Here is a 26735-nt window from a genome sequence, read left to right as displayed (position 1 = left end):
ACATGTTTCCAAACACCCAGGGAGCTCTCAGTACCGCCCTTGCCGGGGTCATCAGTGACAAGGAGGTCACTCACACAGAGGTGTCACATTCCATGTGTGGCAGCCATAATCTTTAGAGTGTGCTCCACTTTCTTGATCCCAGCTCTCTTCCATGTAGATGATTCCAATCATGTCTCCAGGCCATGATCTCTGAAACGTGATAGAGTATATTGCATTTCTTACTGGAAAAAAAAATTGCCCTTCATGTTTAAAACGATTTTGAATTCCTCTAATTCTTCTACCAGAATAAACATCTTTAGTCATTCCCCAGGTGACATAGTTTCTAGAACTTTCTTGGTCCTTATGTAAATGTGTGGCCTAGAAACAAAGTATTGCAGAATCTGGTCTGGTCACTGCAGTGCTGTTGTGTGGTCTAAGTGAGCATTTGCTCTTTGGATTATACACTGTTGGCAAACACTGAGTTCATAAGCAACTAGAACCAGTTGGTACTTTTTACATCAGCTGCACATAGGTGGTTCTCATCTGTTCTGTATTTGAACATTTGATTTTTTTTTTTAATGATATAAATGCAGGGCCAAATTTAACCAGAAATTACCCTGAGAGTTTTCAACCGTTTACCAACTAGTTGGGATGTTTTTGAATCTTAATGATATGACCTCATACTTTATCTATGCCTCCCAGCTTATATCAAATAAGCATAACTTACATGTCCTCATCTAAATCATTGCACTAAAATAAATTAAATTGTATAGAACCAAGTAGAGAGCCCTGTTAGCACTGAAGGCCTTCCTGCAAAATGACTTGGAACATAATCCTCACTTTTTCTATGGAGTTATTCAGCTAACAACATATCAGCTCCATCTCCACAAGGAAATCTTGAAACTCTTGATCTGTATCTTATCTGAAATCGAAATACATTCTATTTACAACATTCCTTTGCTGGAAACCCTACTTTAAACATAAAACGAAGTTAGTAGGGCATGGGTTGTTTTTCATGAACCTATACTGGCTCCTGGTAGTCATTGCTTTCTTTCGTAAATGTCGCGTATCCCATGTTTAACCATTCCTTCTGCAGAATTTTCAGTTGTGAATGTCAAGCTTAGTTCCTGTAGTGTTAGAATCCTTTGTCCCTTTTGAAGTGACATTTGGCCTCTTTTAGTTTTGTGAAATCTCTTTCCATTCCCTCTGATGTCTCCAAATATGGACAATGCTTCTATAATCAGCAGGTTCTCCATGGGCCTCTGGGTATAATTACCCTGGACTCAGAGAGTTAGAATTACTTAATGTAGAGAGATGATCTCTTTCTTATATATCAGTTTTCTTAGGCTCTGTATTCCTCTTCACCTTAATCATTCAATGCTTTCTTTTGTAAGAATATTTTCGGTGAAGACAGATACTAAGTAGGAGTTGCATAATTCGATTTTCTCAGTTACTTGTTACCATCACACTGTCTGCGGGATGGACTTGGTGCGGAAAGGGAGGTTATCAAACTGTTGTTGTGATGATGGTTGTTTCCACCTTTAAATTTCCCATAAGCCTCCACCCATCGGGGACTGCCTGCCTTCCTACACTTGTTTCTGTTCAGAGGAGGACCAGTCCCTGTTATACACCTATCTGCCTTTTATTCCTCCCTTTGGAAAGCCAAGTTTACTAGGGAGCTGCTTTGGTAGCCATATTTGTTGGCTTAAATGGTCAACTTTGATTTTTTGACACCAAGATAATTGGTGATTGTATCACAAAGAGTTTATATTTTAATCCTTCTCATATCTCTTGGGCTGTACATCCTTTCTCATCATGAGAGCATATCTAATTTTTTTTTCCTGAACTTTTTGATGTCTAAAAATATAGATTTCATTATGCCTAATCACCCCACCTACCATCTTCACCTGGGCTTTGCTATTATGAACTTTTGGCCACATGGGCACACCTACACAAGACCCCTGCTGATTCACAATGAGCCCTTTGTAGTTAAATCCAAAGAAGCAATTTCCCTCAGTTGTCATTGAAGCAAGTCAGAAGCATGTGACTGGCTTTTTGCAAATTGAGACTTATCAGGAAAATTCTGCTCTGCCTGTCTTTGTGTTAGTATTGCTTTCTGGCTTTGTAAAAGGAATATCCATGCATACTACCTGCTTTGTACCTCCATTTCATTAACACATAGGAGGAAATATGTACAGGAGACCATTGCATTTTATGTCAGCTGGAATTTGTCATTTTGTCTATATCATACACAAAAGTACACGGAAAGTATATGACAGAGCCATAGAGCATTCTGCTTTCATCCCCTCCCATTAGCAATCCTGATTATTTGACACCTTTGGGCGGTGAGTCAAATTAAATCAACCTGCCACATCCTCGGCTGTCAGATTCTTGTGACTGTATGTACCCAGCTCTCCTCCCAGACTCTGGCATCAGACTGACTTGTTTCTGGGTGATCAGGGCAAGTTGCTTTATTTCCTAGAGCCTCTGTGTCCTCATCTGCAAAGGGCAGGTAATAATACCAAAGTAATGGGTTGTTTTGAGGACTAATTAGTGAATGCAAAGCTAGCTTTACTACCCGACATACGGTAATTGTTGACACGATAGCTGTTTTATAACATGCATTTCTGAGTCAGCTAGAGCTAGCTGACGTGGAAAGCCCCCCGTTTCCCTCCTTTGTTCCGACACCAACCTGCCTCCCGTTCTTCCTGTCCTCTGAGGACACGCACACAAACAACTTTCCTTTTGCCTTTTAATTTTAACCCTCGAATATTCTCACTCTCTTTCACCTGGCTTTAAAAAAAAGGAAGTCCCTGGTACTGAAGGATAGCTAAGTATATTCTTTTTCCCATTGCAGCTATGTGATAAGTATGGATTTTGTCTAAATCTCTCCTTTATGTTATTTTTCTGCATCCCACCAAAGCCTGTTTCACATGCAATGGTCCTAACCATTTATACCCAAGTTTTCCGTTAGGGGTTAGACGTTGTATATATAGACCACTGGCATCAATATTTCTTTCTTAAAATAAGACCAATGCCAAATAAATATTTCTCCCCTGTTACTGGCCTGTTGTCTGCTCATTCATTCCTTCTTTCATTCATCTAGCATTTATTGAGTGCCTACTATACACCAAGAACTAGGGGTACAAAAAAGATAAAAATGGACCTTATCCCTGACTAATCTTGGTAATGTGTTGGTAATATTGGTAATATGCTAATATGTTATAATGCTATTGCAATATAATCAAGCATATTATAGACAGTCACTTGAAGATTGAAATCAAAACCCAGTAGAAACACGTTCTTCAAAAGAACATGGAAGGTATATGACAAAGGATTCTTTTATTTGAACATACTGTAGCTTTTCTTTTTTAACCTGTAACAAATAACATTTCTTATAACACTGCTAAGCAAAGTAATGCATCAAGGGCATATAGAGAATTTAAGTTTTTTTCAAAGACATACTTAGAATAAAGAAAAGAAACATGGTAGAAAATGCTTAAGAATGTATGATAGCAGCAAAAGTTAAAACTAAAATCATTTAGATAAGCTACTAAAAATCTAACAGTTCATTGGTACAAGCTGTTAGTAGCATTCCTTTTTAACCAAAATGTTTGCTGTCAAACATACATAATACATTTCAGCTTACTATAGGTACTATATGTAGTAAATGACATCTATGTGAATTAAATGGCATCCATCTTTTTAGCATCTTATCATCTACATTTTTAAATCAAGTGGATTTCATCAGATTATTTGTAACTGCTCTTCCAGTTTTAACAATCTGTAATTCTAGGGGTTAATAGTGCTTTTAACTAGAAACCAATGCGGGCATAGAAAATTAACGGTAGCAGGGAGAAAAAAACCTTTCATAATTTTCATGAAACATACATCTGAATCAAGCATCTAAAGAAGGTCGCAGCATCAAATACAAGGAGGCAGGCTCCTGTTTTCATTTCATTGTTACTCTGAACAAACACTTATCAAGGTCAAGGTTGGGACCACCATTTGCAGTGTTGCACTTCTTTATTTAACAGTCTCAGGAACTTTATTCATGGTCTCCTTAACTGCTTGCATGTTGCTGAGAATTGCCAGAACCCAAGAATGTGAAGTCCTGCGGCAGAGAAGCACAATACAACTCTAGGGGCACCATCACACTGTGTTCTGTGTGCAAGCTCCATGGTGTTCAATTACAACAGAGTACAAACGATGCTCCCACACAGTTGGGCCACATTTTGGCCCTGGGAGCAAAAACATCTTTTTTTTCTCCCGAATAAACAGAGAGTTTACTGCATAGCTGCTATCGACCAGCCATAATGCACAGGCTCTGTATTTTGCCATTATTTATCACTTTCTCCTCAATGGTAATTTTCCCCTCTGGATTAGAAAGCATTCTTAGATCACAACAAAGTCATAATGTTGAAAAATTATGAACATAAAGCCACCATTCTTTCTGTGGTTGCCTCCAGTGATGTACTAAAGCTTTTCAAACAAACTTATAAACTCCCACCCATCTGTGAATAAGATGTTTCTAATCTATCTGTTCTGCTCTTTATGTAAATGTTTTGCCTTGACGTTATACTTCTCTGAAGAAAAATCCATAATTGATACATGGATCTAGGAATACCTTGAAATCTTTAATGTTCTCTGTTTCTAAGCTAGAAGGTGGTATTTGGAGATGTTTAACAAGTGCCAGTATTGTGAAATTTTTCAGTACTAACAGTAAGTTTTTTCATCCCATTATTTTTCTGTTAATGTGGCAGTCTTGATGAGAGTAGAGGAGTAAATAGCAAGAATCTTGATTGGTTCATTCATTCAGCAAGTATTTATTGAGCACTCACTCCATGCTGAGCACCATGATAGCACCTGGACTGTGTAAATAAAGAAAATAGGTCCCTGCCCTAGAGCTCCCTTCTACTGGGGAGGAGAAACGAGATAGCAGGACGGTGAGCAGTCCCAAGTCAGGGCAGCGTTGTGGCAACCTGCCCAAGATGTCACAGCCAGTCCGAAGTCTATGAACATCCTGTATTTTTGTTCACACATAGCAGCTTTTGCTTGAAATTCCCTTCCACTGCAAAGCAGAGGTAAAGACAAACTTAGTTTGTATCAAGTTTTTTAAACTTAGTGATGCAACGGCTTTCATGAAGGATGAAGCCCATTCTAGATTAAAAACTATGGGAAAACTCCTTTTTTACAGGACCAGAGAAATAAAGGCACAAAGGTGCTCAGACTTAGAGTTTCAAGGAATTTAATCCCCAGGGATGTTCTCACAGTGTTGTCAGTTCATCTATTTCTCAACATAATCTACTTGGTGTCAAGACTTAAAATTTTTGCAATAGAAAAATGGATTCACCACTTAGATCTTGGTGTCAGAGAAAGAAATGTGGCTATGACAGTCTTCTCCCTCCTTCATCATTCCCTTAATAATGGGAAAGAGATGAAAAATGATGACCTTTCAAGTCATATAATTACAAAATTTTAAATGAGCCATTTAGAATTTCACTTTTAAGGATGCAAATTAGTAATCAGTTGCTTCACAGTATGATACAGACCCACGAGGTTATATTAAATATGTGTAATGAAAGGTTTATGATGATGACAAAGTAGAAAATTATACTATAAATCACATTATCCTTTTTAAAAGATAGCAAACTAAATATGCAAGTATTGCCAGCTAAGATTCGCAAAAGATGCTATCTTAAAATATTTATGTAAAATATGAACCCATTTCACCTATTAATTGTAGTTAAGGTTTAATTTTAGGTTATAAGATTTGTGTGTGGAGGGGACAAATGTGTTCTGTTTTTCCCAGTAACTTATACATTATTTACAATGTTTATGCTTAAAGGATATCCACATAAAATTCATTTATTATTCCAACAAAAGTAGTCTCAGCTTCCCATTTTACCAGTCCACGCAGAACTATAATCAGACATTGCCATACTTTTGCCATCATCATGTCTACTTCTTTAAGTTTGATTATCTTTCAAATTCTGCATTTAATTCAGACAAGTCTCAATTTGCTTTAGTTACATCACCAAGCATGCTTTTCTTATTTACCTTAACGTTTTTATTGCCTATATTACTCTAGTAAGCCCTACATCACACCTTTTAAAATTTCTTTACAAGGTTTCCATTAAGCTAATAGAAGTTTCTTGTGCCAGCCACCATTTCTTTGTTCCTTTTTTTCCCTTCTACAATAATAAGTTATAACTGACTAACAGAGGACAGTTAAACATCACTCCAGATTCTGCTAACAGTGGAGAGTTTGAACATTTTAAATAGTGGATAGTTAAACATTAATCTAGGTATTTCTTTGGCACATACATTTTTTTTTTTTTTGTCAATTAACTAAATGTATCTAAATACCTGGACATTTGTCAGCGGTAGGGAAAAAAATATCTAATTGAAACACTGATTATTTCGCTTTGTATTATGTTATTAGAGATATACCTTTTAAAGAAAGGGTAAGCAATGCTTTATGCTGCGTATGGTACACAGTATTATATGGTAACATCTAAAACTCATAAAAGTAAATGTGTGTGAACCTTTAAGAATGTGTTTCTCATGGGCATGCAGTAGGAACAAAAATACATAATGAAATTTGGGATGTAAGTTTCCACTTCTCACATTTTGAACAATAAATGGTAATCAGTGGTTTGAAATGGCTGGTAAGAACAAATTTCATGAGAAAATGCCCTCTGTTTTATCCGCATCTCAAATAGTAGTTGCCAGCTTGCTCTTTAGCCCCAGTCTGGAGTACACATCAGAAATCTGATTTTCAGAGTTGGACTTTATTGTGCATATTAGTACCAAAACATGAAGTTACATTCCGATAACCATGAAATAGCACAATCTGTAATTTTTAACCATTGCTGATGCTGTGGTAGAGCTGAGAAATTTACGTCGCTGGAAGATTGGAAGATTAGGGGAAGGCAGTGAAGTGTCAAATGTTCTGTTCCTTTCATCTTTGCAAGAAACGTGCTGTCCATGTGTCTTCACAGGGGAGGAACTTTGCACGGGCCTCAAACGAGGCTGCGCCTTGGACTGCCCCTTCGGCTTTCTAACCGACGCCCACAGCTGTGAGATCTGTCGGTGCCGCCCACGCCCCAAGAAGTGCAGACTCATAATCTGTGACAAGTATTGTCCATTTGGATATCTGTACGTACTTCTTAAGTCAGAAGATCTGTTCTTAATTATCTGTAACTTGACGAAATGTCTCTTGCTTTTTTTGTTGGCTGTTTTGTGTGTGTTTGTGAATGAATCAGCAATGTACTGAATCCAGAATATCTATACTTGTTTTGTTAGAGGAATCAGAAAGCAGGGAAAGGAGGTATCTCCAAAGATAAGAATCAAGTTTTACTCTTTTTTGAAGATGGGCCAGAGCCTTGTTATGACACTTCGGGGCTGTTAGGTGAGATGTCCTCATAGCAAGGGCCTTTGGACACTGCCAAGGGGAGTGGAACTGTCATGAGGTCCCTGTGTTGTAAGCGCTTCAACTTTGCACCACTGTCGCAGCGACTGTTTTGTGATAGCTTATTTAATCTGTACTTTAAGATGAATTGACAGCTACTGATTTGCAACATGGAGCATCCTTACCTGTCACGCCTCCCTGTCCTACCTTGATGCTTGTCTACGTTTATAATATTCTTTAAATAGCAGTAGATCTTATGAACTTCCTTGGTGATAAGAACTATGACTTGTATTTTAAAATATTCTTTATTGAATCAAATCCCATGAAAATTCAGATTATTCTAGGGGGAAAATAGACATTTCACACTTGTTACTTTTGTGTCTGTCTTAGAATCTACTTCTGTCTTTATGTCAAGTTGGTTCCTTAAAAATAACCTTTCAGAATTTTGCTTAGTCATTCCTGCCTTTGTTCCTTCCAGTTTGGTCTCTCTGCCTTTTCACTTTGTTATATTTTTATATAGTGCTAGTAATTATAAGGGATTTAGAGCCATCACCTCTTGCCCAGCGTCTTAAAGGCATTGCTTTTATTCTTCCTCTTGGAAATTCTAGTTTAGCAGGGAGAGGGGAACCTTAATTCTAATTTTAATTGGATAATTAGCTTGGGAACATTATTCTTTAAAATTCCCCAAGTAAACTAATAAATCATCATTGTTCTTAATCCTAAAATATGAATATGATATTAATAAAAGTAGAGCTATTTCTTAGCTTACCTGCTGATGTAGAATAAAGTATTATTATCATAATAGTACCTACAACCACTTGCTGCAGTGTTATGATAGTTCAGAACCAAGGCTGCATTCAAGTCCAAACTTCACCTTGGAGAGAAAACTCTTAGAGGATTATAGATGCCACTTGGTATTCCTGTCAGTAAACACATTCAAGAAGGACCAAGTTGACTCTTGTAGGCAAACGAATACTACATTGGCTAGCACATGTTTCAGGGACAGCCTCTGAGGGAGAAATACAGAGAAGGGAATGGGAGAAGGAAGAAGGAACGGATAGGTGAATGAATGAGTGAACAAACAAATCCGTTAAAGCCCTGTTAGGGCTTGAAAATGGCACAGTCTATGAAAGGCGTGCGAAGCATTCATTTAATTCATTGTTTTCATTATATTAATATAAATACGTAGACCCTAGTGTTCACTTCTCATTTCACTTAGCAGATTGTAGTTTGTCACTTGGGCAGTTATATACCAAGGGTTTCCCATGGGGCCATCTTCTTTTAGAGCCCCTTAATTTGTCCAGGATGAGAAAGAACAGGGTTTATTTTTTTAGTTGAACACCACTGTTGCCACTTAGGGCTCCTTGGGATGAAACCTAAGGATTAATAGACTTAACTCCACCTTCTCTGCTGCCCAGGAAGCCCAACTAGGGCAAAGCTTGTAGAGGAGATGTAGAGGCGCCTAAGAGAGGAGCTGCAGGTAGTGGACAGAAGACACAGGAGGGCGGGTTAGCATCTTTTGTAATAGGGTCATTCTCCTTTTAGAGGAAATAAGGAATTGTTGCTAAGAATTTTTTTGTCCTCCTAAACTATGGTGATCTTTTAATAAACATGTATTTATTTAATATCATCTTTCTGATCAACACAAAATTTAGGCACTCTAGCTTATTAAAGGGAAAAAAAGTTCATCCAGCCATTTCCCTTTATCCTCCGTGCTTCAGTCATGCCCCACAGGTGGAGCATTTTTCAATTGGTATTCTTTTCTGACTAATGAGGTAATTACTGGACATTGACTGCAGGACTTCTTAAACGTTTTGTTCTTCATTAACATTTACGCAGCATTCCCAGGTCTATGGATCCTTAAGTTATCCTATCTGCTAAAAAATTCCGTAGATATCTCAGTAAAATGTTTAGTAGTGTCTGAAATTTCTCAAGAGAATGTGGTCGTCTGAGGAAGCCTATGGTTCTGACAGAAGAAGGACTTCTGCCCTAATGCTGGCCTCCAACATTGACCAGCAATATATCCTTCACCTTCCTATTCATGGAGCTGCACATTCATCTTTTTGTACTGTGGTACCACTTTTCCCAATTAAATCAACAGTTATCTCATTGGGATTCTGACAGTCACATCCTAGAGCACCTAAGTGCTTGGACAGTTCTAACCATTGGCCATGGGTGGGTGGTGGTCATAGCCACAGGGAGCTAATTACACATCACTCCAGGGGATTTTGAGAGCAGAGGGTCAAGTCATTCTGCTTAATGAGAATATCACTTCAGTGACCCTTGGTCTAAGCACTTGGGTATCACTTGAGACTTTTGGATTTTCTGACCTCTGACAAAATTTTAATTACCCAGGAAGAATAAGCATGGCTGTGACATCTGTCGCTGTAAGAAATGCCCAGAGCTCCCATGCAGTAAGATCTGCCCCTTGGGTTTCCAGCAGGACAGTCGTGGCTGTCTTATCTGCAAGTGCAGAGGTAAGTCCCAGCGCATAACCCTTCCCCGCTCAGAGCAGTCAGAGGCACAGAAACCAAGAACGGAAGTCAATGAAATAATTTCAGTGATTGCTGTCCACTCTGACACCACTGTCACTCTCTAGAGGACCATCCCTTGTCCTTTCATCTCAGTGGAATAAGAGCTCAGAATAGAATTTAAAGGAACGGGCCACACGTTGACCAAATTAATCACTTCTTAGCTCTTCAGTTTTACTTGTCTCAGGAACTTTAGCCTAAAGCATCTTTATCTTGGCTTCCATAGAGTCTCCCTCTGTCCAGCAGTGGATCGAGACGATTGATACAGCGAAGGTCCCTTTTCACAGCCCTTTGAGGGTGGGTGAGGCTAAACAGTTTGCTTGTGTATTTTCTTGGTAACACAGTTTTCCCTGAGAATGTAGACTTTTGCTGAATAACCACATGCCAGCCTATAGTTGTGTATAGGTGTGAGTCCTGGGTGTACCTTTTGCAGGACTTCCCCCCTCAAGGAATGTTCCTGAAGCTGTGTGAGCCCTTACCCCAGCTCCAGCGCCACTGCCCACCCCAGTTGGTTTTAGCTGTCCACATGAGCCACAGATGAAGCAGTAAAAGACCCCTAAAGTTTGTTCTGTGTTTTTTCAGAGTTGGACAGTTACCACCTTAACAGTGTTTTTAGGGGGTCAGAGTAAACAGAAATCTAGTCACTGCTTCAGTTGTTCTGCTGAACAAAAATCTGTTAGTTACTAGCGGCCCAGGATTGCCCCCCTGAATGATGATTTCTAGAGTGATTATTCTGCATGTATTAAACATATGTGTAACATTCACGCTGAAATCAATCATTACTTGTTTACTGTATAGAATATGAGAACGTAGAGTGAAGGGAGGAAAAATAAGTTATAAGCCTACCAATAGCAGAGAAACGTATTTGCAGGGTTTTTTTTCTCCCTTTTCCCTTTTTTCAAAATTGAGAGCATATTAACTTAAATTCTTTTCATGATCCTTTCCTGTGTCACAAGCTGTGCTATGTAGACAGGATTTTTGGTGGCTGGGTAGCATTACCTGTAAGGAACTACAGGCTGTTTCTCCTGGGCAGTAGCTCCTTCTTTACCAGGCTGCCTTCTGTCTGTCCAGAGGTCCCTGCTGCAGCCGGGCCACCTGTCCTGTCAGGCACATGTCTGTCCATGGAGGGTCATCATCATAAAAATGAGGAAAGCTGGCATGACGGGTGCCGGGAATGCTACTGTCACAGTGGACGGGAAATGTGCGCTCTGATCACCTGCCCGGTGCCTGCCTGTGGCAACCCCGCCATTCATCCGGGACAGTGCTGCCCGTCATGTTCAGGTAACAGCTGGCCGCCGTCTCGTGTGCTCCCTAAGCAAGTGACTTTTGCCTCATCACATCTGTAATTCCGGGGGAAGTGCAAGGGACGACCCCTGGAACATATTTCAGCTCTCTGGTTTTTGTCAACAATAGCCACGAGTGTCAGCCAGGGTGCTATACATGATTAGCCAAAAACCAGAGAATTATTCTAAAGCTCTAAAACCACTCTCCTTATTTTTGAAGGTTTACTCAATTACATTGGTCTTTGAACTACATTTGTGTACAGGTTTGTGGGCTTATGTACTTAAAGCTCCAGCTCTCCATCTTACGGATAGTGTATTAAGGCTGAATGTCTTAGTTAATTGGAGGGGGTTGTTGTTAATTTTATTCCATGAAAGCTTCTTATTTATAAAGTAACATTCGAGAGGGAGAGAATTACTGAAGTCTGTGGATATTGCTTTTTTTTAAAATTAATGGATATGTGGTAGTCTTGCCCAATGGAGATGTTTAGAGTGACCACACATCCAAAACATTTACAGTCATAATAATGGTAATCCAGATAAGTTAGTAGAAGAACATAACAGATTTATAATTCATAGCGGTCCAAATTATGGTTGTCCATAACAGTAATTATTACCGTAATACCTCATCTAGTGCCTTTGATCCAAAGAGCTCAGCATGGTTTCATAGTTATTATTTCTTCCACCGAGTGGAGGCCACTGAATTAGGGGAAAATATGCTTAAGCAGTTTTTGTTTGGAAAACAGACACAGAGAGATTAGCTTTCTTACCCAAAGCAAAGTAGTGTGTCAGCTAGAGAGGGCCAGGGAGACATGAAGAAGTCTTCTGATTCTTGCATCGGATTTCTTTTGAAGTTGAAATGTACTGTCCGGTTTTGGGGTAGGGATCGTATTTCCCCGGTCAGTCTTGGTTCTGTATCTCCCTCCACCTGTGCAACGGGTGCGGTCAGGAACCTGAGGCCTGGGCCTTTTGCAACAAGGCAGGCTGGGCCTGGGAGGGAGGTACCGCATGCTGGTACCTCAGTCTGCACCTGCTTTGCCTGCCAGGGAGGGGGTTGGCAGAGGGGCACTGGAAGTCCTTTTTAGCCCTGACATTCTACACACCTCAGTAACTAAGGTATCACAGTGACAGGCAGCCCCCATACCCCCATAGGGGACCAGATGACAAAGTTGTTTTGTTTTGTTTCGCGTAGTTAAGCCAAATGTGCTCTGTATCAAAACCGCTTCCTCATTCACATGTTTTGCTAGTTAAATATGAAAAACCGCTAGTGTCCACTGAAACAGAAGATAAATGAACAATTTAATGAGACAGAACTCTGTGTTGACTCTTTGCGGAAGGAAAAATCATTTGTTCCAACGAAGACCCCATGCTTTAATTATAGGCATGAGTGTGCAGAGTGTGGCCTGCACCTGGGTCTTTGCTAAACGGTGGACTCAGTGAAGAACTCCGACCGGTGGAAATGCAAAGATATTACTAAGAATAGATGACTGACTTAAGCACTGAAAAGTCAGTGAAACCAAATCTAGTTTTCTCTATTACAGAGATATGGAAAGTTCTTAAACACACACAGAATTATTGATGTATTATTGTGGATGTGTGACTATCTAGATATACATATATAAAAACATACAGGTATTGATATATGTAGTATGGATGTGTAGGTATGTTTTTTTTCCAAAAGTCTTTAGTGAGTTGCCACATATGGATCTTTCTGAATAGAGACCCCAGCATTGTTGCAATTGTGGACTCCTACTTTAAAGAATATTTTCTCCTGCCTTCTATTCAAGGATCAGCTGTTTTTCCTTCTGAGATAAGTGAGCAGCCTCTGAACTCTTCTGACAGAAGATTCACCAAATGATACTGTGTCTCAGATTTTTTTTCCCTATCTTTCTTACCCTCTACCTTTCAGTTTTTCTATCACCTCCGTCTATCTGGTCACTCATGTTTTGCCTTGAGGCACATGGGTATATATATAGCAAAGGAATTCACAGAGTAAGACACCTGCAAACACACATCATTTTTCTTCTGACCACTTCCTTACATGTCAGCGTTTAAAAGGGCAGCAATTGTCAATCCTCTCCAAGTCCTTTCAAAAGGGAGACTTTTTCCAACAGTAGTTTACTAATAGTCTTTGGAACTATTTTTTCTTTTTCTATAAATGGTGAGAAATGCACTTTTATCTCATCGCAGCTCAATTTTCATTCTAATTATCTTCCTTTCTACTTTCCTCATATACTAGAAAGTTTGGCCCGGTTGGTTATGAATGTAAGCGTTGGCTGATGTCAGTTTTCTGTGATACGTCCACTTGGTCAGAGTTCCAGTCTTTACTAGCTCCCTTGAGATAAAGCTGTATTAAAAGTTATACAATGCCTTCTTAGCTGGAGCTGGGCCCACGCCACTGTATCTCATCAGTGTTGCTACCTCTCAGGCTGACCACTGCTTTGAAAGTCACAGCCCGTGAGTTCTTAGGAGACGTCAGCTCTGAGTATCTCTGCACAAACAGGGTAGTTCTTCGGAGGCCCAAATTCCACTGATCTCCAAGCGTGAGCCCGCCATGGTGTCTCCAGATGGCTTCTCCGCAGGGTTCCACACTGTCAGCACCTTCTTGAAACGCCTGTTGTATTTGGATGACACGAATATGGTTAATATCTTCATACTTCTCATTTCCCCAGCACAACTTGAGGGCAACTCCCAGTGCCTCTCGAGACATTTTCAGCATTAAATTCCCTCTCTATCGCTATCATCTCACCAAGAGCCCCAAATCGCCTCTCGTCTGGGGAAAGAACTTAGTTGTCATCGGCCCCTGGGCGTTTACCTCTCTTGATCATATCGCCAAACAAATGTTTAGTCTCAGGTGAGGGTTCAGACTGCTGATTCTGAAAGAGCATTCCTGCTCAGTGTGCCGGCAGCTGGTCGGGATTGGGGTGTGTCCTGCTCAACAGTAGGACTTATTTCTAAGCCTGAAAGGACTCAGGGTCCCAGAGATAATGAAGTGAATGGGGCACAAATCAGTTTACAATTGTATTTAATCTGGAGGTGTATCCATGATCCAGACAAACATAGACTTGGGTTCAGATCCCTTGTCTGCCCTTAATACTCTGGGTTCTCAGTTTCCTCATATGTTAAATAGGATAACAGTACCTATTCACATGATTGGTGTAAGGAATAAGTGAAGTAACATATGTAAAGCACTAACATGGAAACTGGACCATAGTAAGCATTCAGTAAATGAGAGATCTTCATTCTAGATAACCCTACACATACACAGACATCCCCTAAGGGGCTCCTCTTCTCTTCAGCAGTAGGAGTCCCCGTAATTTAATTATCTCGTTGGAGCCTCTTGTCACTATTGACAAACTGGAACCACTTGAACCTCACTTCCTGAAACTAGCTCTTCCGCTGTTGCCTTATATTTCTGTACATGGAATGTTTTCTTCCCAGTTCTCTTGAGGGAAACAGCCAATTCATCTTCTCTGTCCCTTAAAGCCCACAGCACCAGGTTCTTCCCGAGCTGGTAAGACTGCAGATGAATAATTTCTTGTGTTTGGATTTTGTGTCGTTCCCCAGATGACTTTGTGGTGCAGAAGCCGGAGCTCAGCACCCCCTCCATTTGCCATGCCCCTGGGGGAGAGTACTTTGTGGAAGGAGAAACGTGGCACATTGACACCTGTACTCAGTGCACCTGCCACAGTGGGCGGGTGCTGTGTGAGACAGAGGTGTGCCCACCGCTGCTGTGCCAGAACCCCACGCGCACCCAGGACTCCTGCTGCCCACAGTGTCCAGGTAACCGGCACTGCGCCTCGGGACGCACTGGGCCGGCGGGGAGGGGCTGCAGCCTGGGCATTGTCATTCTGCAGGACCGGTGGGCTGGGTTGAGCCCCACGTGGGAGTGCGCCAGACCCAGTCACCAGTAACCCGGGCAGGAACATCTGGCAGGCAGCTTTCTAAATTCATTCCTTTCTATCGACCGCATATTTATGCAATCAATATGCCTTGCACCTGAGGTGACTTTGAACAACAACAGCCAAAAAAAAAAATTGTTTCTTTCTACCCTTTTTTTCTTAACCCTGCATCTCAGACTCAAGAGACAGTCCTGCTGTACCAGATGATTCCAGATGATTTTGCTAATGTGAAAAGTCATCTTTGTCTTTACAAAATGTGAAGAGCAGTTATTGATAAATAATGTAAATAAAATTCTTTGAAATATGTAAGGGTGGTGGAGATACTTTGAGAATGTTAAACAGAGGAATCGCTAAAAGATGCATAATGCCCACCTTCTCAAATCTGTGATGATTAAGATCCAAAAGTACTAAGTGACCAGCACTGCATATGTACAAAGAGTACTATTGTTTTCTTGTTTTTTTTAGTTCTCAGATAATCTGGCCTTAGCAGGTGAATTTATGGTCATGAAACAAATATAATGAAATTTTGTCAGACTTTTAAACATAAGTTGCTATTATGCAACGAAAGTAGCAATTCTAATTAACACTAGACTATATGACTTGATTTGTATAATTACCAAGTTGACAGCACAATAGTTTTGTTGTTGCTCAGTCTTTTATCTTTTCAACTTAAATCAATAACCATTTACTTTCTAAATGTATGGTCTTAGAGCATTTCTGCTCAGTAAAACACAAGCCCGTGTATTTTATTACTTTTTTTACATTGGATTATCTAGTCAGCCAGCTAGAATCTATTGTTCTGTCATTATATAACCAGCGTAGTTGATGTCCAGAATTCTTCCTGGGTTCACATTGATGATATTTTTTAATTGCATCAGAGGAAATTGTGGGGATAGCAACATTATTTGCTGTTGTCATCATGCCCTGCTGCTGAGGTATTATCATCTTAGTACAGAATCTTTGGCGTAATTTTCAACCATGTTAATCTGAAAAGCTTAATTAGTGCAACGTCTTTTCTAGTATAAGAAATAGCTCAGATGTATTATGTTGTTAGGATATACCCTAGTCCCTCCTATATTTTTATCATCACTCTTTTACTTAGACACAAACCCTAATATTTCTCTGTTAATATATGACCATGACTATTCCCATCCTCCTGGTGGAAACTGCTCTGAGTGGTCTCTTCACTGGTGATCATGAATTTATATCCGTTCATATATTCATTTTACAAGTGCTTATGGAATGCCTGAATTGAGCCATGGGGATCCCGGGGTTGATGAGAACAGCCACAATTCCTGTCCTATGGAGCAGTAATCCAAAAGAAGAGCTGAGCAATCCAGTACTCCACCTTTAAGTAAATCATGACAGAGTGAGAAGAGTGCCTGGAAAGGAAAACATTAAGAGCACATGTAACCCAGGAAGCTTTAACTAAAGTGGGAAGTACCTCTGTTGCCACTTGTCCAAGGATCTGAGGACAAATATAGGGGTTGGCCCAAATTTATTGGTGGGACACCTGACTGGACTCAGAGGTTCAGCCCAGGCAAAGAACAAGAGCTCCCTGGAAATGGGACTCCTGTGTGTGCCAAAGACTGATTTCTTAGAGCCAGGTCTGAAGGCCAGTGCGCGTGAGCAGAGGTCCTGCCGATTCTAGCAGAGCAGAGATCTCCCCTCTAGAAACAGGAACAAGCACCCCATATGTGCCTGGCTTTGGCTTCTCCTATATAAACGTATGCCTAGGTGACTCTCCCTTACTTTACATATAACTTGAGAGATACTTCAGTGATAGCCTTCATCTTAAATGTCAGGACTTTCTGTTTCCTAGATCAGTATTCTGAAGGTTACACTTAAATCTGTGAATAAGTTTGTATCTAGAATGCTCTTGTATTTTAAAATCAGTCACCTACCCCATCATTGATCTTTCTGAACTTTCCATTCATGGTTGTGTTGCAGCGATAAAAAGATAAAAAGTCTTAAAATTCAGAACATTGATTTCTTCACATTGCAGTAAATTTCGACAGCAGCATTGATAAATGGAGTATTTCACATCTAGAAAAATACCATCTCTAATCTTAGGATACTTGCATCCTAAAGTTGTCCCAAAATGATATATATGTACAACTAGAAGAGTTGCATCCCTCATGGTGATTGTATCTCCTGGGATGCCTTGTCGTTCCCTCTGTCCTTAACTCCCCCTCTCCTCTGGCCTGGTTTAGAGCAAGGTCTAGAAACGGAAGTGGGCTCATGAAGAAAGACTGAGCATCCCTGTAGGTGATGATACTTCACCAAGGTGAGAAAGGCAGAGAATAGAAAAGCACTTCTTTCTTTTTTCACACTTTTAAAATTCTCTTTCATTTTTGATTTTTTAAAGTTGGAAAGAAGCGTAGCACAGAAGAGAGATCCCTCGTTTCTTCTTTTATTTCTCTGGTATAGAAATAAAAAGAATGAATGAACACCAGTGAAAGAACTGGTAAAAACAAAATAAGTGAGTTAACATTTAGAATCAGAAGTGTAAAGAAGGGGTCTCATTTTTTCCTAAAAATTGAAAGAAAGGCCCAAAGAAGGAAGACAGCCTGGGCAAGATTCCCAAATGATGTCTTCAGTCAGGGCTCAGAAGTCTCTTGCCCTGGGGGCTAAAGACCTGCAGACGCTGCATCTCAGCTGCAGCTCTCACTCCAGCTCTGCCGGCACATTCCCATGTCTCCTGGGGTCCCCTCCAGACTTTAGGATGTTCATTTCAGCTACTATTTCATGCTTCCATCGCTGCCGTCCCTGCTTCCTCTTCTAAGTTTTCAGACACCAGGTTGGGTGTTGCTTGTAAGAGCTAAGCTGTCATAACACACAGAAACCTCGTGGCAATTTGCAGAGCCTCGTGTAGAGTAGTGTGAGTTGCCCTGATTTCCAGCCAAATCAAAAGTTAACATCAGTCAATCTCTTAAAAAGAAATTATCCCTAGACATGGATGATCCAGAAAAGATACCTAAGAAAGTAATCCCATTTTACCATCTTTAACTCATATGCATGTGATCTATGGAAACTTACCTAAAATTGGACCTGAAGCACATTTGGAACAGTGGAACCAATGGCTGTTCTTTCACTGTCGCTGCCTTCAGGACTGGCAGTAGGAGATACAGTTACATGCTTTGGGTTCAGAGCCCAAAATAAAGCAATTGCCCTGCTTCTCAAAGAGACTCTTCTTGTCAAATCAAACTTGTTGGCTGTAGGGTGTATTCAGGAGGCGGATGGGAGGAAAATGGGACACTTAGAGCTTCTGCATCACTGCGATAACTACATGTAAATGAAAGAGCAGACTTCATGATGTTGACTATGAGAACAGATGATAATTCTTCTGACCCTGTATCCTTTGAGAAAATGGGATTCTCTTAGAGATTTGCTGGGTGGGACCATCATGGCTTTTTCTAGACTCTCAAGTGCATAGGTGGTTGGAAGTGCTCTCTTGTCAGTGCAATTGTGACATTTCTAAACTAGGAAACCTCACTAACTAGTATTACACTTTCCTTTGTCATATCCCAGTCAGCTTTCTGCTTGAGCTTACAGCTCTCAAGTCAGTTCAGTGAATGGCAAGACCCAAAGAGATATCTGAGTTTTCTGGTGACGTTCTTTTCTGTTTCAAGTTGTTACTAGATCTGGAGGCCCTCTAGTCTGTATTTATGTAGCAAAAACACACAAGTCTTGCAGATGATTTCTCTGTAGGTGCATCCTCAGGAGTGATTTACATTTCCCATCATCTTTCAGCCATTAATGTGAATGCCTGAACATTGAAGTGTTACATACAGTTTGAAAATCTGTTTGGGTGTTAATTGGTTAGGACTGCGTGTGGCTGCAAGTAAGAGAAAACCCAGCTACAGTTTTTAAACAGAGGTTTCTTTTCCATACATTATGAGAAGCTTGGAGACAGATGTTGATCCCATTGATTTAGTGTCTTAGTGATATCAAGGCCTCTCTCTTACAGGTATGATAAGTGTATTATAGCTACAGGCGACACACTCATATTCAAGGCAGGAAGAATGTGGAAGCATGTGGGTAGCTTTACATCTGCCCTTCTTTTAAGAAAGTGAAAGCTTTCCCAGAAATCCCTGATTAGCCAGTGAATCCGTTAGCCACAGCCAGCTGACATGGCCACCCCTAGCTGTGCCAGAGACTAGAAAAGGAGGGAGCAGTGGTCCCACGTGACATATCCCCCTTGTGATCCAGGGCCTCGGCCACCCCACCCCCGACCTTAAAATCAGGAGCTCGTTAAGTTAAGGAGGAAAGGTAGAGTGGATATCGTGCAAGCAACTAACAGAATCTCTGCAACAGATCTCTTTTAGTCTTTGTTGTTTTTGTTTTAAAACTCCAGACCCTGTCAGAGTCAGATGTGCTGTGTCGTTACTGAGTCCATTTTAAGGAGGCACACAAAGCCCTGGTGACCGAGCATGCTTTGTATGGGACAGAGTGAAACTCACTGTGTTGCACAGTGGGTGGCCTGCAGCATCTCTTTTTCTGCTGACCTTATGTTCATTTTTCCAGATGAACCTCTCCAGCCTTCCTCATCCCATAACGACAGCGTGCCTAGTTACTGCAAAAATGATGAAGGGGATATATTCCTGGCAGCGGAGTCCTGGAAGCCGGATGTGTGTACCAGCTGCGTGTGCATGGATAGCGTAATTAGCTGTTACTCTGAGTCCTGCCCTTCAGTATCCTGTGAAAGACCTGTGCTGAGAAAAGGCCAGTGTTGTCCCTACTGCATAGGTAAGACCAAGAAAAAAAATCCTTCCTTTCTGCCAGTGGCCACTAAATCTACACTGACAGCCATTTGCCTAGATCAGTTAATAATTTTGAAATCTGTTTTTCTGGTTGACGTACCACATAGGATCAATGTAGTCGCATCAGGCGGAGGAGAGACGTGGTGGGTGTGTTCCCGAGATGAAGCATACTGAGGATAAGAAATGCTCTCTGAGGATGTTGTGATGCTATAGCGCTGTCTCTCTTGGGCTCCTTTGCCATTTCAGGATGTTCAATATTGGAACTCTTCCTTCACCCTGTTACTGACCGTGGTCTTTCTGTCCACAGAGAAACACCGTGTCCCATATCAGAGTACACTTAGTGCCTAAGCTTGCCACTGCCTTGAGATCAGCTAAATACCATATACTAATTTAATCCCCCAATTACTCCTCTGTCTGCTAACACTTCATTGATTCTATTTAAACCATGTGGTTGTCCGCGTGGAGGGCTTAGGGACACAGAGTGAGGCCTGAGTAACTGACAGAGCCCTCTCCTTCATGTGACCCACGGGGATACATCTTGTGAGCAGAGGACATACGTATATCAGCCCCTGACGTCTGTACCAAAACTTGGGTCCTATGGACACAAGCCAGATGCCGTTCTGGAGTCCAGAAGGCGAGGCTCAGACAGCTGGCAGCTCTGATACAGGCACAGTCCCTGCTCCCAAGGCTGTCACTCTCTTTGATTGCTTTTGTCTCAAGTAAAGCTCATAAAGTCAAGTGAAAGACAATGACATATCTCAGTCCAGTCGTGAACCTGTAATCAGAGTTAGCAGGTGAAAAATTAGGCAAGCTGTATTAATGACAGGCATCGTGCAATTTACTGCTGAAGATTTTTGCATGCTTCGTAGATGCAAGTCAGTGCATATATTTGGGGCGATGCCTGAGGAGGAGGAGAAATCCTCTGGCCACAGGGCTTTGTAACGATCCCCATAGATGAGTCGATAAATGGCGCTCAGGTGCACATCGGCCACCATTCAAGCTTATCAGGACAGCTCCTCTGGCCACTCTGTGGGGCCACTTCCTCTGAAGACTTATTCTACGCATTGGTATACAAGAGATGGAAAGATTTTTAAAGCACAATTTCTGGTCTCAGGAATTTTACAGAGCTTGAGTTTCTCAGTGTAATGGTCAGGGAAAATTAAAAATTATGTGTGAAAGATGGATTCTCTTAATAGGGTGACTGTCTATCCAATTTATTCTTTAAACCATGCTTTTGTGAGTGAAGTGGGGACTGTTAATAATTATGTTGGGACCATGGCTGTAGGCCAGGAGTGTCCCTAGTAAATCAGGACATACGGTTGCTGCCCCTCTTAGTGACTGGAGCGTTGGGTCTGCTGTAATACCCGTAAGCTTTGTAGCTCCTAAATGGAGCCAAAAATGTATCAAGGCATCCACCCAGCTTACTGCTACGTGTCTTCTCAGAGAGCTGACCAACAGTCATCTGGAAAGTGGCACAGCCCTTGGTGAGGCCTGAATGAAAGGTGTAACCAGGCCACTATTTCAGACCAGGGTGTTGGTGGAGGGAGGGGGAAATGTCCAGCCAGGACCACTATATTTAAATACCAAAACTTCAGTCCTAAAGGAAACAGATGATAAATCAACCAGGGGCACTTGGATCACAGTTGGAAACTCAGGAGGCCTGAGAATTCTATTTACCTTCAGAGGAAAAACCCAGCAGTGAATTTCTTGTGTGTTGAAAACCCTCAAATTTAATTATTTTTAGATAGAAAAAAGTTCCTGTTGTGTTTTGCTACTTAACTGGTAAATATGTGATTAGTAAATTACTCAACTAGTAAATTTGTTTCCATGTGATAACAGTAAATCACTTCTCTTTCTCACAAAACCAATTTAACAAAATCAAACTTATGGAAAGAAACCTGCATATCATAGTATTCTGTGCTGTCTTATTTATTTATTTATTTTTTTGCCTGCATATTTTCCTATTCCAATTCCTGCATTATTTAGACCAGCAGTCCCCAGCCTTTTGGGCACCAGGAACCGGTTTCATGGAAGACAGTTTTTCCATGGGGGGAGGTAGCGTTGGTTCAGGCTGGTAGCGCGAGCGGCGGGGAGCGGCAGATGACGCTTCACTCACTCACCCGCCGCTCACCTCCTGCTGTGCGGCCCTGTTCCTAACAGGCCTCAGACTGGTAGCGGTTGCAGCCCAAGGGCTGGGAACCCCTGATTTAGATTATACATTCATCTTTAGTGTGGGGAAGAAAATACCAATTTGGCCCCAATTTGTGATTTTGATTTCAAGTTAGATTGTAAGCACTTTCACTAAATTGTGGTTCATATAAGCTCATAATGATAGAGTGGAAATTTTATTTCTGTTACATCTCCCTCCACAAATACTACCCCCCTCCCCTTGACACAGGTATAACTGTACTGTATAAACCTATGACGTATCTTCTGGGGAACGTATTGGGGAGTCTTAACATTTGATGCGTGATGCTGTGTGCTGTTGTCCTTGCATTCATCTTAGTGCTTCATACATGTTTTCTTACTGAAATAGTCATTAGGAGCCTCTATATGCATCGTACTTTTCTGCAAGTAGCAAGGACCAGGTTATGTCCAAGCATATGAAGTCAAGTTCAGTTCATGACTGTGATATGGGGATTTTCTGACCCTCCAGTTTGCTCCCTTGGCCTCTCCAGGCTTATTCTCTTGTCAGCTTCCCGTCAGTGTGGTCCCTCTGTAAGGGCACCAAGCCCGGGCAGCACTAGTACACCTGCAGGCGGTTACTGGCGATGCCCCAGTGGCAAAGCCTGCATCCCCATCCAGATCACCTAGCAAAGGAAGAAGGTAGGAAGGCCATCATTCTGCATGTCATAAAGCCCCCAGTTGCTTCTCAGCAGGCATCGAGGACCAGTGCTTTCATTGTCTCCTGTTTTAGGCTTTCTCAGTTTGAACTCAGCTCCTTATTAACCCAGATAATCTGTTCCCGGGGTCACATGTGCCTCCTCCAAGCCTATAGTGCTGACCTCACCATGGCTGCAGGTCTCCTCCCTGGGGGAATGTTCTCCCTAATCAGTCAAATATGGATCTCTAAAAACCTCAAACCTACCTTTAATCTGGCTTCTTTTTTAGTGCTAAAACCCCTGAAGAAAAGTGTGCTTGCTTTCACCTTGTAAAGTAGCCTTTTTTCTTACCACAAGAGAATTAAAAAGGGTGATCCTACTAAAAGTAGTATAATTACGAATGTTTGTGTTCCTTTCAGATAAATTATCAAGTCACTAAAGTGCAATGATAATGCTTCTCTTCTGGTGTATGAAGGCCTCATATTATGTGCACTAATTTAATAGAATGTGTAATACAGACATAATTAATAGGATTGATGATTAATTTTGAAAAGTGAACAGCTTTGCCTAATTACTTATAATACCCATCATTAGGGAATTCATCCTTGTCCTAGAAGGAAACTAAGTAGTAATTACCCAATCATTTTAATGGAACATCTTCTGATTCCCTAATTTTTTTATATTCCAGCTTCCTACACAAATACACACAAACTTAGATTTTATTTTCATAGGCTTTTTTTTTTTTTAAAGATTTATTTATTTAATTGATTGATTGGTTGCTATGTTGGGTCTTCGTTTCTGTGCTAGGGCTCTCTCTAGTTGCGGCAAGCGGGGGCCACTCTTCATCGCGGTGCGCGGGCCTCTCAGTATCGCGGCCTCTCTCGTTGCGGAGCACAGGCTCCAGACGCGCAGGCTCAGCAGTTGTGGCTCACGGGCCCGGTTGCTCCGCGGCATGTGGGATCCTCCCAGACCGGGGCTCGAACCCGTGTCCCCTGCATTCGCAGGCAGATTCTCAACCACTGCGCCACCAGGGAAGCCCCTCATAGGCTTTTTGACTGTAATGATGGCTTAAAGAAAGGGGAACAAGAATCAAGAGATGACTTGAATGTAGATCGGGGTGGGGGCGGGGGGAGGATGAAAGGCCCGCTGGGAATTCTAATGTGTGATAGCAGATTTGATATGTGGTTCCTTACAAACACACACACAGATGCCTTCGCCATGACAGACTTCACCATGCAAGACAGCCTTGACAGCCTTATCACTGACTACATGCTCCATGCCTTTCTAACCTCTCTGGAGCAAAAAATTATCCCGGTGCTTCAGTGAGATCTTTATTCCATCGCTCCTAAAGGGCAGCAAACAATTAAGCCCCAAACCCTTACAGCACCGGCACTTCCTGTGCCTGAGGGGATGCTTGTCCTGACACATCACCCTTGCTCTGATGTTTGTGTGGGTGATGCTTCTGCGAAGGGCCAGACTCTAGCAACTTCTGTCTAGCAAGATCATCCCAGCAGATCTGCACCATGGCCAGGGGTGCAGTCATTCCTGAAGGTTACGTTCATAACTATTATATTTACATTATGTAATATAAAATTTATATTATCTATTACAGAAATATTATAAAGAAAGGCACTACCTTGATCATGAAGATCTTTCTAATGTATGAGGTCTTCAAGCTCATATTGCTGCTGCATCATACCTGTTGACTTTGGAAATGCAGATGCTCAGGTGTCCCCCGATGAAGAGTTGCGTAAGCAGCCCTTGTGTTGGCCAAGTCATAAGTATGACTCAGTGCATAGAATGTTGTTTTGAAACTTACCATTTGGCAAGCATTTTTACTTATTTGTAACCATGTATTATTTTAGAAAATATTTGAGGTCATATATTTAGAGATATTTATATATCAGATATTTATATATTTTTTGGCTGGAAATTCCTGAGTCAGTGCATCTTTCTCATTTAAGTTTTTGTTGAAGGTTAGTTATCCTGGGATGATAGTTGTTTGTCTGTTATGTGTGTGTGTATGTATATATACACACGCATATTTATTTCGTAATTTGATGTGAACAAAGTTATGATACTCTGATTACATGTCTTCAAGTCATCTAGTATCTTTTAAGTGTCTTTAAGTATCTCATATCTTTAAGGATCTCTGAAAACAAGTTCTATTATAGATGGTACATGAAAAAATGATTTTCTTGTAGGTTGTACATCTGTCTGATTAGAGGTTAGCTATTTTTTAATATTTTTATATGTCTTATATTAATATTTGAGTTAGAGCTTTCAGGTGGAGTCCAGCTGGCTTGGCACTCAGTCGTGATGGTGTAATTCTATTTCCTCTCCATAGTGATCTTTAACTAGCAAATGGTTAATAATGTTTCTTCTTGGTAGGGACCATGCCTGCGCTTTATATCAAGTCAGTCTATCATACCACATTCATTTTTTGCTTAGATTTATGTTTATTTGTTTAGGTATCTTTTTAAAATTTTTATTGGAATATAGTTGATTTACAATGTTGTGTTAGTTTCTGCTGTATAGCACAGTGAATCAGTTATACATATACATATATCCACTGTGTTTTAGATTCTTTTCCTCTATGGTCATTACAGAGTTTTTTTTGTTTTGTTGTTTTAAATATTTATTTAATTATTTATTTATTTTGGCTGCGCTGGGTCTAGGTTGTGGCGTGCAGACTCTTAGTTGCGGCATGCAGGCCTCTTAGTTGTGACGTGCGGACTTCTTAGTTGTGGCATGTGGACTCTTAGTTGCGGCATGCATGTGGGATCTAGTTCCCTGACCAGGGATGGAACCCGGGCCCCCTGCATTGGGAGCTCTAAGTCTTACCCCCTGGACCACCAGGGAAGTCCCGTAGGTATCTTTTCTTAGAGATAAATACAAATAGTATCTCTTTGGAACATCTGTTGATTATTGTATATTTAACTCAGCCCAGGAATCAAACAGTAAATATTTAATTCAGCATCTCTAAGATATACAACCCACAAAACTAAATGTTGTACATTTTTAAGCCATAATGTTATGATACCGGCATCATGATTGGAACACTTTTCACAGCTGTTTCTCCAGTGTGTTTTCCTAAAATTAAAAACTTCTGTGTATTGGAAAGAGAATGTACTTTGACCCCATTTCTGGCACGTTCTAGCTGTAGGTCTCAGTGGTAGGACGTAACTGTAGCTCAGTTTCCTCATCTATAAGATGGGAATAATAATATCATCCTGTGCTTCACTAAAGTGCTATGAAAATTAAGCGACATAATATACATATATGAAAGCACTTTGTAAACAGTGAACGGGATATGACTATATACTGGCTCAGAGTTACAGCTCTCCTAACACAGGGTGCACCTGACGTGGGTAACAGACGTCACGTGGACTCTGGTATCTCACTTTAAATATGGCATCCGTCCTTCTGCAAGAGAAAGGCCTGGATATTGCGTCCCAATGATAAGTTTTTGAAGGGCGAGAATATCTGAGAAAACACTCTGGTGTGGTGTACCTCATCCTGCACACTCTTTGCTTAAATAAATAGCGCATGACAACTTCAGTCACCTTATTGTGACCCCGGTGGGAGCAGCGTGCTGTCTAAGGGGTTGTAGTCCAGCTGGGTTGTGGCCGTGCCTGGCCCCACACCTCAGCACTTCACTGTCCTCCCATACCTCTGGATGTCTCGCGGGAGAGAGAATGGAGCTCTTCTATTTTTCTGTTTGCGTTGAGAGGCTAGTCCCATTTGAGGAGTCCAAGGACTCATTGTGCGGGATCCGCTGTGATTCCTGGAAACAGAGGTTGTGGCATTTATAATCGGGGAGTGTTCTTGTCGGAAGGAGCCCCGGGGTGCTTCCTGCACATTCTTCAGAGCTCTCAGTTCCAGGGGGCCCTGCTCCACAGCCCCGGTGGTCACAGTGCCGAGTGATTTTAAACAAAAGGGAAGGGAAGCAGGATGCTTTTCTGTGTAATGTTTAGAGAGTGTAAGACTGACGGCATTCTGGTTGTCAGGCACTGTACTAACTTTGGAACTGGTCTAAAGTTG

At 41.2% G+C, this 26735-nt stretch overlaps 1 protein-coding gene across 2 annotated transcripts in view; it reads left to right on the top strand.

The window, feature by feature from the left end:
• The window catches only part of CRIM1 (cysteine rich transmembrane BMP regulator 1), a 207022-nt gene that overhangs the window by 153555 nt on the left and 26732 nt on the right, over window positions 1–26735 (top strand). Inside the window, exons 9-13 of one of the 2 annotated variants that reach the window (XM_057558111.1) lie at window positions 6984–7140; window positions 9749–9870; window positions 10996–11205; window positions 14772–14987; window positions 19634–19855. In XM_057558111.1, coding sequence (XP_057414094.1) covers window positions 6984–7140; window positions 9749–9870; window positions 10996–11205; window positions 14772–14987; window positions 19634–19855 — 927 coding nt within the window. The remainder of the gene's footprint in view (window positions 1–6983; window positions 7141–9748; window positions 9871–10995; window positions 11206–14771; window positions 14988–19633; window positions 19856–26735) is intronic. The other variant, XM_057558112.1, reaches the window with a different exon arrangement.

The sequence above is a fragment of the Balaenoptera acutorostrata genome, chromosome 12 (genome assembly GCF_949987535.1).
Source record: "Balaenoptera acutorostrata chromosome 12, mBalAcu1.1, whole genome shotgun sequence".
Lineage (NCBI taxonomy): Eukaryota > Metazoa > Chordata > Mammalia > Artiodactyla > Balaenopteridae > Balaenoptera > Balaenoptera acutorostrata.
This window is presented reverse-complemented; position numbering and strand designations above follow the sequence as displayed.